This window comes from Takifugu flavidus, chromosome 11, assembly GCF_003711565.1.
Source record: "Takifugu flavidus isolate HTHZ2018 chromosome 11, ASM371156v2, whole genome shotgun sequence".
In the NCBI taxonomy this organism is placed as follows: domain Eukaryota; kingdom Metazoa; phylum Chordata; class Actinopteri; order Tetraodontiformes; family Tetraodontidae; genus Takifugu; species Takifugu flavidus.
Window position 1 is genome coordinate 14,608,165 of NC_079530.1, and position 16,334 is coordinate 14,624,498.

The 16,334-nt window shown below is 49.0% G+C and overlaps 1 protein-coding gene across 2 annotated transcripts; it reads left to right on the forward strand.

Annotated features, from left to right (window-relative positions):
- Window positions 1–2: 2 nt before the first annotated feature.
- ccar1 (cell division cycle and apoptosis regulator 1) lies at window positions 3–11,114 on the forward strand. Of its 2 annotated transcripts, none has more exons than XM_057047519.1 (26): window positions 3–52; window positions 915–1,076; window positions 1,416–1,594; window positions 1,691–1,798; window positions 1,961–1,993; window positions 2,074–2,288; window positions 2,431–2,557; window positions 2,874–2,993; window positions 3,232–3,421; window positions 3,492–3,636; window positions 3,714–3,869; window positions 3,944–4,169; window positions 4,293–4,406; window positions 4,673–4,839; window positions 5,571–5,784; window positions 6,886–6,966; window positions 7,044–7,232; window positions 7,394–7,585; window positions 7,667–7,882; window positions 7,953–8,088; window positions 8,392–8,480; window positions 8,560–8,700; window positions 8,806–8,926; window positions 9,012–9,194; window positions 9,503–9,708; window positions 10,205–11,114. In XM_057047519.1, the coding sequence occupies exons 2-26, from the start codon at window positions 965–967 to the stop codon at window positions 10,274–10,276; spliced, it is 3,732 nt and encodes a 1,243-aa protein (XP_056903499.1). In that variant the 5' UTR covers window positions 3–52; window positions 915–964; the 3' UTR covers window positions 10,277–11,114. The 2 variants fall into 2 exon arrangements, with proteins under 2 accessions (XP_056903499.1, XP_056903500.1); XM_057047520.1 differs by lacking the exon at window positions 3–52 and adding an exon at window positions 79–343 and having other exon boundaries at window positions 2,092–2,288.
- The last annotated feature ends 5,220 nt before the right edge of the window (window positions 11,115–16,334 follow it).

The following is a 16,334-nucleotide window of genomic DNA, read 5'->3' on the forward strand; positions in this document are numbered from 1 at the left end:
TGGGCCCCCCCTTTTTTTATTATTTCTCCATCGGCCGGCGTAGAAGACATCGGTGAGCATTGAGCAGCAAACCTGAATGTTTTATATCTAATGCGAATGTGCTGCGTGCTGTGCGTAGATTGCATGCGGGAATGTTTCTGTCGCCTCTGAGTTTATGCCGTCTTTAGTTCTAACATCGACCGTTTCGTGCACACTCCCCGAACCACTACCTATTAACGTAGTTTCGGGCCTCGCTTTATGACATATTAAGCACGAAGCTAATTTAGCAACAATGCTAACCACGTACTGTTAGCTGGCTAGCTAACGCATGCTCTCTGCGTCACCATAATGGCACCGTGCTAAGGTCAGACACGACGTAAAAATAAAGCATTTATAGACTTGCTAATACTTTTGATCGAGTTGCTGTGGATTATAGCAGTCAAGAGGATTCTGTTGCTTGATACGGTGGATAGCCATCTGCCTGCGTTAGCTCACTGACAGTAGAGCTCCGTTAGCCCATCTGCTCCTTAGCTCCGCGAGGCTGCTGTGTCAGCAGTAAAATTTAACTGCAAAAGTTTAAAATAGTGCCCGGCTAATAAAATGTTACTCGTTGTATTAAAGCACGAGGTCATTCCAGTTCTTTTCAATATAATTTCCCCCATTTGTTCGTCGTATTTGCGCGATCGCACTGAATTAGTTATCTTGGTTTTAGGTCGCAGCCTGGCCACTAATCAACAGTCTTCCCATGTCTCAGCGTGTTTAAGTCTATACGTTTTTGCTTTTAAAAAATTCGAATTCTGATACGAACTTATGTAAACGAACATGTGGTTTAGGTGTAAACGGATAAAATAACTTGGGACTACGATCTCCCAACAATGTGTAACTAAAATTGACGTTCTTACGTTAATAAAATGTGTTGTCCCTTTCTGTCTCAGCGACAAGCATCGGCCTGGTGAACAGAAACCACCCCTCATCGGATTGAGCCATGGCCCAGTTTGGGGGGCAGAAGAACCCACCCTGGGCGACTCAGTTTGCTGCCACAGCGGTGTCCCAGCCGGGTCACTCGGGGCAGTCTCTGGATCTCAACAGCCTGCATTGTGAGTTTGGTCTTTCTTTACACACAAATGCAAATATTTCGTGTATCCTTTTAGTTTTACTTTTCACTCTTTATTTGAACTCCCCAAAAAACACATGACTACTAGTTGATGCCGAAGAACACTGGAAAAATGTGCCAAATTTGAGGGCCAAACGCCTCAAGCTAACGCAGGCGTCGGCACATGCAGCGTGTCGAGTTTAACCACCGTCAGGCAGTTGCTTATTTCTTTTAGTGAATGATGCTCATCACCACCTAGTGGCTCTGAGCAAACACAGCATTGTTCCATCATTTCCAAAATGTTTTTAATCTAAATCTCTTCTGTTTCTTTCCCAATTTCCAGCTTTAGGTGTGCAGCAGCCGTCTCTTCTAGGAGCCTCTCCGTCTGTTTATCCTCAGCAGTCGGCCTTAGCTGCAGTTTCCCTCAGCAACCAGTCGGCTGCAAACTACCAGCTGTCTCAGCAAACCGCTGCGCTGCAACAGCAGGCAGCGGCTGCTGCTGCTGCTGCTGCCCTACAGCAGGTCGGTCAGGGAGGACTTGAGACCACATTATCTCGCCGTTCTATGCTTCCGTGGCATGACCCTTTTCTGATAACTGTCCTTTCCTATTGCATCCAGTCTCAGATTAACACGGCACTCCAGCAGTATCAGCAGCAACAGCAGCAGCAACAGCAGCCGCCTCCCCAGCAGCCCCCCCAACAGCAACTGTACAATGTACCTCATCAGGTAAAACAGGCCTATCATGCCTTGATTTTATTGGGTCATAGTGTTACTAAAGATTACGTTGTTTTGTGTCGGAGATTGTTGTCTGTCTCAAAGCCACAGTTCTGTTGAGAATATTTGGAGTCTTCTCATGAGTAAATTTGCATCGGACTTCTCTTTTCTCAGCTTCCACAGCCTCAGCAAGCACTACTTTCTCAGGTAAAATGTCTGCCTTGTATGATTTGGCCTCTATTTTTGATATGAAACAATGTTCAGTCCCTTTAAATTCACTAAAATAGTTTATTCCTGACCCTCAGCCCCCCGTGCCGTTGCCCACCAGCATGAGCCTGTCCAACCCTCAGCAGACGGCCCAAATTACCGTGTCCTACCCGACGCCACGTTCAAGTCACCAACAACAGACGCAGCCCCAGAAGCAGCGAGTCTTTACTGGCGTCGTCAATAAGCTACACGACACGTTTGGCTTTGTAGATGAAGATGTTTTCTTTCAGCTGAGGTAAGATGCAGAATACTTATTGGATCCTGTTTTACCTTTAAATGTGTTCTTTTTGCCTGCGTTTTGATATATTGGCCATTTCCCAGAGCATGTGTGAGTAAACAGATGGCTTTTAAACATCTCATTTTCCACCTTTTTCCAGTGCGGTGAAGGGAAAGACTCCTCAGGTGGGTGACAGAGTGCTCGTGGAAGCTGTGTACAACCCAAACATGCCGTTCAAGTGGAATGCCCAACGGATCCAAACCTTACCTCAGCTTCCAAACCAGTCGGTAAGAACATTTTGAGCTTGTAGTCTTGCTCACGAGAGACACAAAAGTGGACGGTTGACGATGTTTTGTCCACTTTAAACATTTCTTCATGAACAAGAGACAATTTATATATATTTAAGACCATTCTGCCATCTACGAATTATATTTCTTCAGAAAAACATCAAGCTCTATTAACATGATTAAAATGGTTTCACTCCATTTTAAAGACATTTGACTGGGTCTCACGAGTGTCTGCGTCCACATTTACAGCTTTTCTTCTTTGCAGACTTGATCTTTCTTTCTCTTTTGCTGACTGTTGTGTTTGACTCCCTTCCAGCATCAGCAGCAGCCTCAGCCTTTACCTCAAGCTTCCCCTCAGCTCGGCGGCCTTTACAATGAACCAGGGATGCAGCTGCGCTACTCAGATCTTCACTCTGCTCCAGACAACCGACAAAATGTAACCAATACTAAATCAGTTTCTGAATTTATTGTTTGCTGGATCACTTTTACCTTCTTTTAGTGTGTTGTAGCCAATACCAAAATATTGTTTTGTCCCAGGCTTCTTTTGACAGAGTAGATCTCTTTGCAGGCATTATTACAGATTGTGATTCATTCAATACATTAAACTTATTATTGAGGCCCAAAACCTGCAGTGAAATGTTTCATTTTCATTTGATCTTGATATTTTCTTCTAGAACCAGCCACAACCTCCTAATATGATGAAGACGGCCCCGGCCATGCTACAATCCCTACCTCCCCCAAATACGTTCAGTGTCCCATCCCAGCCCCCTCCTCCACTTCTCCAAGCCCAGCTGTCTGCTGCCTCTTTGGCCCCTCTTCTGCACAACCCTCCCCAGCCTCTGCTCCCACAGCCTCCCCCCAAAGGTGAGATACTGGCCTAAAAATGTCTGTCTTTGTTATTCAATCTTTAAAGGGAGAAATGTTCCTTTTTTAGATGTCTTTGCCGGTGGTCTGCTTCAGCCCCCTGTCAGAATGATGTCACAGCCCCAGCCTGTCCGGCGCATTGAACCCCCACCCCGTTTTCCCAATCGCAATGACCGGGGGCCTGAACTCATCCTGAGAAGTAAAGAGGAACGCAGGTGAGGTGGCGGGAAACCGTGGAATAATGTGTCATAAAAAGCTGCAGTACAGACATATCGATGAATTCCCGTTCTAGTCGGGACAGAGACCGCGAGCGCAGGCGATCAAGAGAGCGTTCACCCGCACGCAAGCGTTCCAGAGACCGTTCTCCGAGAAGAGACCGCTCGCCACGACGGCCCCGTAGAGTGGTTCCTCGCTACACAGTCCAGTTCTCCAAATTTAGTTTGGATAGGTGAGTTGAGCTGAACTCTGTGTGTAAGTATGTCAAAGGTCAAAGTCGTTAACTGGCTTCTGTGGGTTCTCCAGCTCCAGCTGCGACATGATGGAACTGCGACGGCGTTATCAGAGCCTCTACATTCCCAGTGACTTTTTTGATGCCGTCTTCACCTGGGTGGATGCATTCCCTATGACCAGGCCCTTCCAGTTAAACAACGCCTGCAACTTCCACATCTTGCACAAAGAGGTGGATCCTTTAGTCAAGAATACAGCTGTGCTGGACCCACCTGATGCTAACCACACCTACAGTGCAAAGGTACGACCAGTCAATTCTGTCTGTTGCGTCCGTTGGTTGTTGACGCTCTAGTCATAATTATCCCAATCGGCCGTGAAGCGGTGTTTTATGGGCAGCCTCTTAGAGCCTCTCCTTGGGTTGCAGGTGATGCTGCTGGCCAACCCCAGTTTAGAGGAGCTTTATCACAAATCCTGTGCTTTGGCGGAGGACACCCAGGAAGTCAAAGATTCCTTCCAGCATCCTGCTAGACTCATTAAGGTACACCACCCGCATGTTTCTGCCACAAGTGTGAGGACTGTAGGAGTGTTATATTTCTCAACGCCCCACTGTTCAGCATAAACCATCTTTACAGATGGATTCCATTAAAGAACTCTTGAAGTCTAGTCTTAAATTGTGGGCGCACTGTAGTCACTGGTTTTTCTCTCTTTATCCTGTTGTCACCTTTCAGCATCTCCACAACCAAACCTAATCATGTTGTCATTCTCCGTGGCTCTCCTTTGCACTTGTCTCTTTCTCCTCTTTAGTTTTTGGTGGGAATGAGAGGTAAAGATGAGGCCATGGCCATTGGTGGTCACTGGTCCCCCTCTCTGGATGGAGCTGACCCAGAGAGGGACCCGTCAGTCCTTATAAAGACAGCCATACGCTGTTGCAAGGCACTCACAGGCATAGACCTTAGTCTGTGCACTCAGTGGTAAGAGCTCTGATTTTCATCAATATTCATTCATTCTAATGATCTGTCTCCTGTGCCGTGATATACAGCACAGCGGTTGATGCCATTATGATCTCAAACATGTATTAATTGTTAATGCTTTAATTTGCTTACCTATGGTTTACATATTGTCTGTGAAACCAGTTACTTTGGGCTTTTGTGTGTTATTGTCTTGGCTCTTTCTGTTACCTACACATATGTATTTACACATATCTCATTCTGATGGGGGAAACAAAGGCATGGACTGGTTGGAAGCAGGACCAGAAGACGCTGTTGCATTTTTTTTCTTCTTTCCTGTGTTAAATATCTTATATATTTAACTGGCTTTCACTGTCCTGTTGATTCTCTCTTCACACGACCTTAATGTAGCGTTTTAAGTCTATCCCAGGGTAAATGCAGACCACTCGTCAATAATTGGCCAAAACTATAACGAATTTAGGTTGTGACTTATTTATTTATTGTGATTGTTCATCAACTTCCTCAAAATGGCTGCCGTAACCTGTGACAACAGTTGGAGAGCTGCAGACTGGGTCCATTTCTGTATATGCTGTGGTGGTGGTGGTGGGAGCCGGTCACCATTTTGATTTGTAAAATCAATGAGTAACCTCACGGGAGGGAGTAGCTGTAGAAGGCTTGCCCTAGCAAGGCTCGCCTTTTATTCTGTGCCCTGACCAGAATGTTTCTTTCCAATGCACCTTCTTCCTTTGCGACAGGTATCGTTTTGCAGAGATTCGCTATCATCGACCAGAGGAGACACACAAGGGGCGGACAGTCCCTGCTCATGTGGAGACAGTGGTTTTGTTTCTTCCGGATGTTTGGCATTGTCTTCCTACCCGCTCAGAGTGGGAGGTGCTGTCACGGCGACTCCGGGAGCAGCTGGCTGAGAAGCTGTCGGCCGAGCGAAAGGAGGCGGATGGAGAACAGGCACTGAACCGCTAATCCCTCTTTTCTCATTTCCAATTCTCACAGGAAGGCACAGGAATTACAAAAAAAACAAACCCCAGATACACATCAGACACAGCACACGTCAATATTCACGCTTACACAGACACAACGTAGTCAGATTACTCCACCAGCCCTCACCTAGGTGTCTTCTGTTTACTCCTCCACCTGCTTCCTTCTCCCTCTTCATCAGCACATCCACCTTCCCTCACATCCAGCAGACACATACAGTGGAAGCAGTGAGACTAGGTTGTGTTGTGTAGGTCCTGATCGCAACTGATAAAACAGTTTCCAGCATGTTAATCATCCATAAATTGGTGATAATCTGACTTTAATGGGTTCTGTAATCCTTATTCACCAGATCCTTTTCCTTCCAATATTGGTGTGCATCAGTTTAATTGAGATAAGCTGTAATTCTTTATAAGTGTTGGATTCTAAAATGCGTCTGCACACTGGAAACTGTGGAGTCAGTTGTGTGAACTGTGTGTGTTATAGAAATGTTTGGTTTTATGATTTATTTCACGTCGATATGATGTTTTTGACTGAAAAAAACCCTCCCTTAAGTCCTGTTTCCTGTCTGTTTTGTTGGATTTTACATTCTCATTTGGACCATGTGTAGAACTTGGTTTTTCCAGGGCAGTTGGGTGGACTAAAGGACAGATGGCTCCTATGTGACATAGGTGTATAAACCCCATAAATGACATATATTCAATACTTCAGCCATAGATCATAGTAGGGCCACCTTATCCACACTCCGTTTGGAGACCAGCTTCAGTTCACCGTAACTACACCTCTCATTGATTTTACCTTTTTTGTGTTCCACAGATTGATTGATTGGCAGCTGGGGGGCATTTCTGTTGGTTTTTATAAGAGCTAGAGAGCTTCCCTGTGTATGCTTCAGTAGCAGTGGACTTAAACGCAGTCGAGAGCTCACTAGGACGAGACAAAAGAGAAAAATGTGGCCTTGCTTCTTGCACGGATCAACTGTTGAAGTTGGCGCAGGCGTCAAGGGTTTCGCTAACTCTTCGCTCTCCCGTTTCCTTCTCTCTGCCTGTCTCTCTGTCTTAATGATTTCTTGTCAAGGACGAAGAGGAGAAGGACGACGGGGAATCCAAGGACGTTAGTACTCCCACGCACTGGGCTAAACTGGACCCCAAATCAATGAAGGTCAGGTTCCGTGAGAGTGCACGTGAAACAGGCTTTGAATGTCAGAGAATGACTACGTCTGCCCGGTGGCCCTGCAGGTAAACGACCTGCGCAAAGAGCTCGACTGTCGCTCCCTGAGCTCCAAAGGCTTGAAGTCGCAGCTGATCGCTCGCCTCACCAAACAGCTGAAGGTGGAGGAGCAGGTGGAGGAGTCCAAGGAGCCAGACAAACCAGAGAGCAAAATTCCTGAGGAGGAAGAGCCGTCTCGCACCGAAGAAGAGAAGGAGGTAAATGGCTTCATTTTTTATTGATCAGTGTTTGGATGTGTAGCTCTCGGTCATTAGTTTTGCAGCCAACAGTGAAGAAGAATCAATAGCACTCGTGAAACCGGTAAAATGTATGTTTATGGCTGTGTGTTAACGCTTGTGTCTGCGTCTGTCTCCCTCAGGAGGAGGAAAGGAAGCGCCAGGAGGAGCTTGACCGGCAAAGACGAGAGAGACGCTACATCCTCCCCGATGAGCCCACCATCCTCGTGAACCCCAACTGGGCAGCAAAGAATGGCAAATTCGACTGCAGCGTCATGTCTCTGAGCGTGTTGCTGGATTACCGACTGGAGGACAACAAGGAGCACTCGTTTGAGGTCAGAGTCAGTTCAGTTCTCTAGCTGAGACTGGGTGTCTATCAGAGAAAACACAGCAAACTCTTCTGGCTCTTTCCTCAGGTTTCTCTCTTTGCTGAGCTTTTTAATGAAATGCTCCAGAGAGACTTTGGCTACCGCATCTATAAAGCCCTCGCTGCTATTCCTGTAAAAGATGAGAAGAAGGAAAAGAAAAACAAGAAGGAGGCTGAAAAACGAGACGTGAAGAAGGAAAAGGACGAGGAAAACGAGGAGCCACAGGCAAAGAAGGCTAAAGAGGACGAGGAGGACAAGAAGAAGGTAAAGCTATCTGGTCTTTTCAGTCGTGAATGGTTCTCCTGCGGCGCCGTAACATCTGTTCGTCAATTAGAGCGAAGAAAAGACGCTGAAAAAGGAGCCCTCTCAAGATGAAGAGGAGAACGAAGATGAGGGCAGCACGGCTAACGCTGAGGAGTACGACCCAATGGAGGCGGAAGACGCTGAAGATGACGACGACGACGACGACGGTACGTTCTCTTCATATGACGGCTGGTCGAGGTCACGTTTAAAGGATTCTCCACAGGCTCCGAATGGAGCTCTGATTGGTTTAAGTGTCGCCATAGCGACCTTCCGTTGCACTCATCATCGCTCTGTGACTGAAACATGACCCGTTTAGTCTCTCCACATGGCCAATGATGAGAAATCATGCACCACGCTGAGTTTGTGATGGATAACTCTTCCACACGTTCTGAGGCCTCGTTTCCCTCTGAATAAACGCTCTGACAACAGTCGGTGGCGTTTCTCATCTCTGGCGCCGCTTTGTTTTCCAGACAAGGACGACGAGGACTCCAACGACAGAGACAGGAGAGACCGCAGAGACGACCGCAAGTCGTCGAGAGAGAGCGCCTCTAAAGATAAGGTCAGCTATCCCGCTAGGTTGATCTTTGAATAGCTGGATTTTTATACAGCGGTGAGATAATCTGGGTGTTTTATGCCAGGAGAAGAAGCAGATGGTCACGCACAACAAGGAGCTGCTCATGGCTTTCGTCTACTTTGACCAGAGCCACTGTGGCTATTTGTTGGAACGGGACCTGGAGGAGATCTTGTACACGTTGGGGCTGCACCTTTCACGTGCACAGGTGAACACTCATTGATGTCCAGAGTTCGGTCCTTGTTCTGTGCATCCGCCATGGGTCCAATCCTGCCGTCAGTGTTTCTGAGCGTTGGGGTTTTGACATTTCCAGATCAAGAAGCTGTTAAACAAACCCGTGATCAGAGAATCTTGTTACTATCGAAAGCTGACGGACAACGGGAAGGACGAACCTGTTCAGTCTATGAATGAAGCTCAGATAGAAAACCTTACGGGTGAGCTGGCGGCACTAAATAACCTTCATCAAAAATACCAAAACACCTTTACGACAAAGGCGCCTGATATTTTTATCTCTTTCAGGTAACCGAAGTCTTCTTCCGGCTCCTAAAGCTCGCGTTAAGGCAGAGCCGAGCGAGTCGGGTAATCTGATCGTATATAACGGAGCCATGGTGGACGTTGGCAGCATGATGCAGAAACTGGAGAAGAGCGAGAAGACGCGCGAGGAGATCGAGCAGAAGCTAATGGTGCAGGATGCTAAGCTGGGTATGCGTTTAACTGGCCTGACGTGTTCTCTGTGACAGACGCAAGCTACACTCTGTGCCAGAAGTCCTCACGGGACAATGATCTGGCTCAATTTGAGCTTTGCCACATGAAAACCCAGTGCCATTGTCTTCAGCACTCTTCTTTCAGTGATGGAAACAAATGTGTACTGGCACATCTTTTATTTATTTATTTTTTTTTTAAAAAGCCAAATGATTGGAAGACAACAGCGGTTTGGTTCAGCTGTGTCCGTTTGCATTTTCCCACCCCGACGATGTAACCCGAACTTTGTTCCTCGTGTCTCGTTGCAGAAGAGGACGCAAAAGTGAAAGCACAGCTGGAGAAGAGTAACAAGGCCTTGACCAGGGAGCTGGAGGAGGTGAAGAGGACGCTGAATCAAACTGAGCAGACGCTGACGTCTGTGAAGGAGCAGAAGACCGTCTACCACGATCACATTGTCAAGACCTCCAACTCCTTGATGTCCACGGTGAAAGGCCTGCTGGGACTGATGAGCAAGGTAGAGTTCGTAACCCATAATGTGCTCTGGTGAAATTAAATGTTCTGGTTCAGTCTCTCGACATGGCCAATGATGAGAAATCATGCACCACGCTGAGTATGTGATGGATAACTCTTCCACACGTTCTGAGGCCTCGTTTCCCTCTGAATAAATGCTCTGATAACAGTTGTGCAGCCGACGTTTTTTTTTTTCTTTATTGGTTTTCTGGGTTCACTTCCCCTTTAAATGCAGTCCTTCCATTGTAATAAGTTAAGTTTCCTGTCACATGTACCAGTTTTAACCACAGAGAGCATGTGGGTCCTGATACACAGGTCACAGACTGGTTCAAACTGGTTTAGAGGGAGAACTGGAACAAGAAAGTGACCCCTGCTGGCCAACACCGGCCCCTGCTGGCTGCCAGCAGTTACTGCAGCGTTTGAACTGAACCGTGTGAAACTGTTTTGCAGGCCCAAAGCAGCATCTTTTAAAATTCCTTCCCTCCTTCTTCTTTTTTCAGAATAAAGATGAGCACCTGGACTTGGAACTTGCTCTGGATCAGGCGTCACAAGCGAACGGCTCAGATGAATGATTGTCAGGTTTAATGACGCTTTCTCCCACACTGATGATCTTAAAGATTGTATATATTTTCAGAATTTGGTTTTGCTGTGTTTTATTTGGACCTATTGTCTCCTCGGTACATGTAAATGAGTTTGTTTGTTTGACCTCTTTTGCCCCCCCCTCCCCTGTGTACAGTAGATCTTTTGATTACCTTTTCTTAACTAGAAGTTAATTTGCTAATATTTTTGCTGTTGATTTAGCTTTGATATGGCCAAAAGACGCCACATTGTAGATTTCAGTGCCAGTATGTTGTTGAGGTTCAGTTTTTCTAATGAGCAATAATATTTATGTGCAAGAGAATTCATTAAAAACAAAAAGTATATTTAAAAGAAACTAATTTCGGAAAGAATGCTTGTGGTTCTGGCAGAGTTTCCTCACAAATGGTCCAAATCTGCTGTGTAACCGCAAACACGCGTCTTCAGTTTGTCCGTATTTGGCCGTTTTTTTTCCCTTCTCGTCACCACACACGGCTATGCATGACTCCTGCCGCTCGTTGGCCTTCCTGCTGCCTGCACCCTCCAGGCTCCGCCCACTCAACTCCCGCAGCAGGTCGTCGGTTCTCTACCGGGAGCGTCCGGCTTCTCTCCTCTGAGGAAGCTTCACCACGGCAACCAAAAGATAAGCGCAATGAATGTGTCGCCCCCCCGAGGGAGTCGGCCACGCGTGGACAGGACGGCGTCCCTCCGCGCGCCCCCGTTAGGGTCATTCCAAGAAGCACAACTCCATTCAGCTCCAGCGCAGTTTTATTTTTCTATTGAAATTGTACCTGGATGTTTTGTGCAGAAGTAAAGTGTCATTTTAACACTAAAGCGGGTGTCGTCCCTCGTGTCTGCCGGACTCACCTGAGCTCAGGTGCTTTCCTCTGTCTGCACGCCACAATTAACGGCTCTGTAGTTACATTCAGAAAATTCCAGAAGCCCTCCGGCCAACTTGTCTTTGATCACGCTTTGATCTTTTTACTTCAAAGCACTTCACAAAAAACGAGTTCAAATGGACTCGTTTGATACGGAATTCTTCTGTTCCGTCTCCAGCATCTGTGGAGGATTTGGAGGACAAATGGTTCCTTTTTTGAGGTGTGGTCCTCTGTCGGAAGGTCTGGAGTCGAGTGTCGGTCGCGTCAGATGGAGATCGGAAAGTAAACGGACAGAAGGAAACATCGGGGACGAGCAGCGACTGTTTACATTCTCAAAACAAGTCAACAAAAGTGAATGAATGGAAAAATCCTTTATTTGGAGATGAGAACATCTGGAGCGTCGTGTCTCCAGCCGGACCTACCCCCCCCCCCCCACACACACACACACACACACACACACACAGAGCGGGGCAGGTAACCCCACCCCAAGGCTGCAACAGAAGGCTTTTGTGGGCCACCCCCCCCCCCATCGGACCTCCGTCCCTGCTCTCAAAGCGCTCTCAGGCCCGTCTGGTGACAATCAGGCAGTTTGAATGCAGGGTCACAGTTTCCAGGGGTGGGAAGGGGGGCAGTTAAACGGGGGGGGGGGGGGTTGCTTTGCTAACTGATGGCGTCAACATGTTCAGCCCCTCCGCAGATTCCTGCTTTTCATGGTAATCGGACCTCTGAAGTCTGGGTGGAGCAGAAGAGGCGACTCTGGTCCCGCAGTTTATTAGTCCGTCGTGTTTGCACCCTGTTGAAATGTTCAACCCCCCCCCCCCCCACACACACACCACACACACACACACAACCCCCCCCCCCCCCCACACACACACACACACACACACACCACCCCACCCCCACACACACACACACACACACACCCATCACAGGCCCAGCTTAAGCCACGGCGCCGTGGACCCTGTATCACCTCCTTTTATCTTCGCCGCAGTGCTGCTGAACTGTGGTTCACCTGCGGACCTGCTCTGCATTCATCCCTGGTTCGTGATTGGCTGCGTGAGGCGGCGCCGAGGTCGTTCCCGGGCCGTCGGATCCAGATTAGTCCCTCAGACGACAGCAGCTTCTCTCCTGGAACGGATCCTTTTATCAGACTTTCTACACGCCGCCATCTTCCACCAGCCCAGCGGCCTCTTTGATACCCCAGGTAAGTTGCATGAGTGGCTCCTTTGACCCCCCCACCCCTCCCCCACCAAGGGTCCCCGGGTCAGCTGGGATGGCAGGAACTCGGCTTCCTCTCCACAGAGCTGAACTAGTTGTGGGTAAGGTGATCTCCCTCTCACACGCCTTTCTTTGGGAATACCGTGTTACAGCGTGAGAACGCCCCACGCCGCCTCTGACGTGGGCGTCGCCCCTGAACCTGCGTCTGGAGGCCCTCCGGCCCAGGACCCTCCAGCACGGTCGCCATCAGAGGGGCCTTCGGAGGCAACAGGACACCGAGTCTCATCGGCCTGTTTCGCATTTCCCAGCGCAGATCCACCCGCCACGAAGCAAGATGTCGCCCCAGACCATAATCACGCACGGGCGCGCTGGTGCCAGCCTCTCGTTGGGAAAAGCAAACATTTCCATTGTGGAACTGCACCGCACGCAGCCTCAAACACGGGTCACACGCCCCTCAGGGCGCACGTTGAGTAGCAAAACACACACTGCACTGGCAACTGGCGGGTCCCAGACTGTTGGAGGGGCCAGACTGTGTGTGTGTGTGTGTGTGTGTGAACGGTGGCTAAACTAACTACCAGTTACTGCAGGTGTGCGGGGTCAGGAGGTCAACGACTCATTTAAATGTCTGTAACTCAAACGGAACCTCTGAATCGGCAGCTTTTAATCAGGAAGTCGGCACGCGGCTGCGTTTCCTGGATTCTTTCCCTCCCCTCAAAGGGGCCCGTTCGCCACATCTGCCCGTGGCCCGACGGGGGCGCGTGTTCCTGGGTGTGTGTTTCGCTCCTGCTTGCGCTGCGCTAATGAAGCTCGCATGTCGAGCGAGCCTTTGATGTCCCGTTAGCATCGAGGCATTCGGGCAGAGCGCCATCGCCTCAAAGCGCCGCTCATTTAGATCCTGGTTTAATGGCGGCGGCGGCGGCGGGGTCGATGTTCATTTGGTGGCAGGTGACACATCACAGGCCCAAACTGCCTTGATGTCGACCAAATCCTCCAATCAGTCGTCTGAGTTGAGGGCACCGGAGGTCCAAAACCAAGAGTCTGGTTTTCCAGACACCCAGGATGTGGGTATAAACCTTTATGTCTGGAAAACAATGAAAATCACCACGACTCACAATTTATCTTCGACTTCTAACATTCCCTCAATCCAGGATCCGATTCTGTTGTTGGTTGAGGACACTTATATTATAAATAGAGACGCGGGTCCCCCTCCAGGGGTGCTAGCACTGTAGCGCTAATGCTAACCCAGATTAAGCGTAATCTCTCACTTCTGCTACTAAACAACAACAAAAAAACATTTTTGGTGCTAATTTCTTCACCTATAAAGCAGAACCTCACGTGTGGATGCAACGATGGAAAAAAATAGCTTTCCAAAAGGGGGCGGGGCTTACGGACAGGTATTCAATGCTGGGTGCCACCAAATCAGTGATAATTTATGTTTTATGACAATACCCGAAATCCATCGCGTTCATCATCTTAAAAAATTTTTAGCATTTAGCTTGCTGACATTAGCATTTAGACTAGAATTTGTTGTTTTTACAGAATAGTCTGGTTCATTGAACATTTTAGGATTCTCTCTGTTTTGGACATAAAGACACAGGGAAAAAAAAAAGGATTCTACCCACAACAACTGTTTCCAATCTGCCTTTTGCTCTGTTTTGTCTGCCTCCCACCATTTCTCACGGGCAGCGGGGAGGACGTCTCGGCAGGCAAACAGAGACAGTCGGGTCTCCTCTGCCTGTCTGTGTCTCTGCTGAGTCGTTCACCTGTGACCCCAGACGCGCGCAGACACATGGGCCGTAGCAGCCGGCCCTCCTTCGCTCTCACGCTGGCTCAAAGCTGCAGACGTCTCTCACATGGCTGTGATCTCCACCATGTCTTTTATGTGTGTGTGTGTGTGTGAGTGTGTGTGTGTGTGGTTTCTAAGGATGTGGGTGTACGCCATCACTCACCGCTTTAACATACCTCCCAGAGCTCAAAGTGCCCCTAAATCAGGTTCGTTAAAACGTCCCAGAGTATGAATCTAAGTGCTTTTCTGGATTTTGTCTCCATCCTGCTTATTAAAGCAACGTGGAATCATAATCCAGACTTAAATAATCCCGTTTTATGGGAACTCGCCTGTCATTATGTGTGTCTGGCTGCTCGCTGACTCACGCATCCGAGAGAAAAGTGAGTTGTCCCTGCAGGTTTGACTCCCGCGTGCGCTGGTTTGTGCCGTGCGTGCGTGCGTGCGTGTGTGTGTGTGTGCGTGCACGGCAGCAGTAAACGGGCAGAGACGCTCCAGCCAGGTCCTCGTTTGATCTGCGCCCTGATGCTGAAATGGTGAGGTTCTAATCACAGAGCGGCGCCGATGCTGGGACACGTTCACTCAGGCGGAGATCAAAGCAAACAAACAAAGAAAAATAGGAAAACGCACCTTGAGGAGGGACGATCGTGATCCAAGGCTTTGAAGGTTGATGCAACGGTTGCTGATTTTGGGGAACGCCGGGAAAATCTGGACGTTTTCTCTCTCCTTCACGCTTATTATTCCAATCAGCTGCTTCTTTAGCAATTAGCATTCTGACAAACGTCCTCGCCTTGACCTCTGAGCCAGCCATGACCTTTCGGCAGGAGATGAATTCCTCGCCGCCCTCCCGGCCCTCCCGGCGAGGCGCTCCGCCCTCCTACACGCACGGAAAGGACTCGGCGATGCGCCGACGCACATATTTGAATTAATGCATCTCCTGCTGAGGTTTATGGATGACAAGGGTTGTGCTTTTTTCTATCCTCTCTTGGCATGGAAGTCAAAAAGAAGTGTGTGTGTGTGTGTGTGTGTGTGTGTGTGTGTGTGGTGTGTGGTGGTGGTGGTGGGGGGGGGGGGGGCCCTGGAGGTGTTTTAGTTAGACGGTGTCCCAAGAGCCAAGAACCTATAGTGGGACCAGATGTGTAGGTTTGCACGCGGAGGTTTTAGGTTCCGAACATGTGGTTCCGTGAAATTATCATATTCAAAATATACAGCGATCCCACGGAGGCCGCTGAGACGACCCTGCAGCTGCAGCGTGCACGGACAGAAGCGGGCGTACGTGCGCTAGGTTTGAGTCCTCGTCATCAGCCTCACCTCCGGACTGGGGGGAAGGTCATGGGCTCCACGGGATGTTCGATGCACCCAACGCTGGCCAACTTCCTGCTAACTTCCGCGCGACGTTAGCACGTTAGCGCCAGTTCGCTTTAATGTCCAGGTTTTAGGGAGACGCAGCGTGAATAACCCCCGACGAGCAGCGATCACAGCCGGGACGTCGGAGAGGAGGCCGAAACTTCCGCCCTCTGGTGTTGGCCTCCCGTTTGCCTCGAATCTGTCATTACCTCTCTGAAACGGCATCGTCCCAGACGCCCGAACCTCCCACTCATCAAAGGGGTTTAAGACTCAACCACCAGGAATCTCGTTAAACTGGAATCAAACAGACCCAGAGGTCTGGTCCCACACAGGATCTTTGCAGGTTCTCACTTTCCCCCCTTGACTCTGGTTCCTCGCCGCGGCCTCCAGATAATTCATCCCGCCCTCCCTGGAGGTGATGGGTTCTTTTCATGTATGGAGGAAGCACAATATCCTGTCCCAGTGCGGCGTCTAATACCACACTAATACCCCCCCCCACACACACACACACACACTCCAGGACTCTGATATATGAGGTGTTTGCCTGAGTGGGCTTCAGGCTGCTGCCATGTCAGTGAAAAGCGGGCCTGGTTCTGGTTCTCATTTGGTTGAACAGCTAATCTCTCCTCAGTTTTCTCCTGTCAGAGTTTACAGCATCCACAATGCATCGCGGGTCTCTGCTGATTTGGGTGATTTCACGTGATTTCTCTGCTCTTCCAGACAGTTTCAGGAAGGTCCGCGGCTGGAAACCGGATCTTTTGGGGCACACGGCACAAAGCGAGGCGATTCTCTGAGGCACCTAAGCAGCCCAGTGGGCGGGGCCAGCAG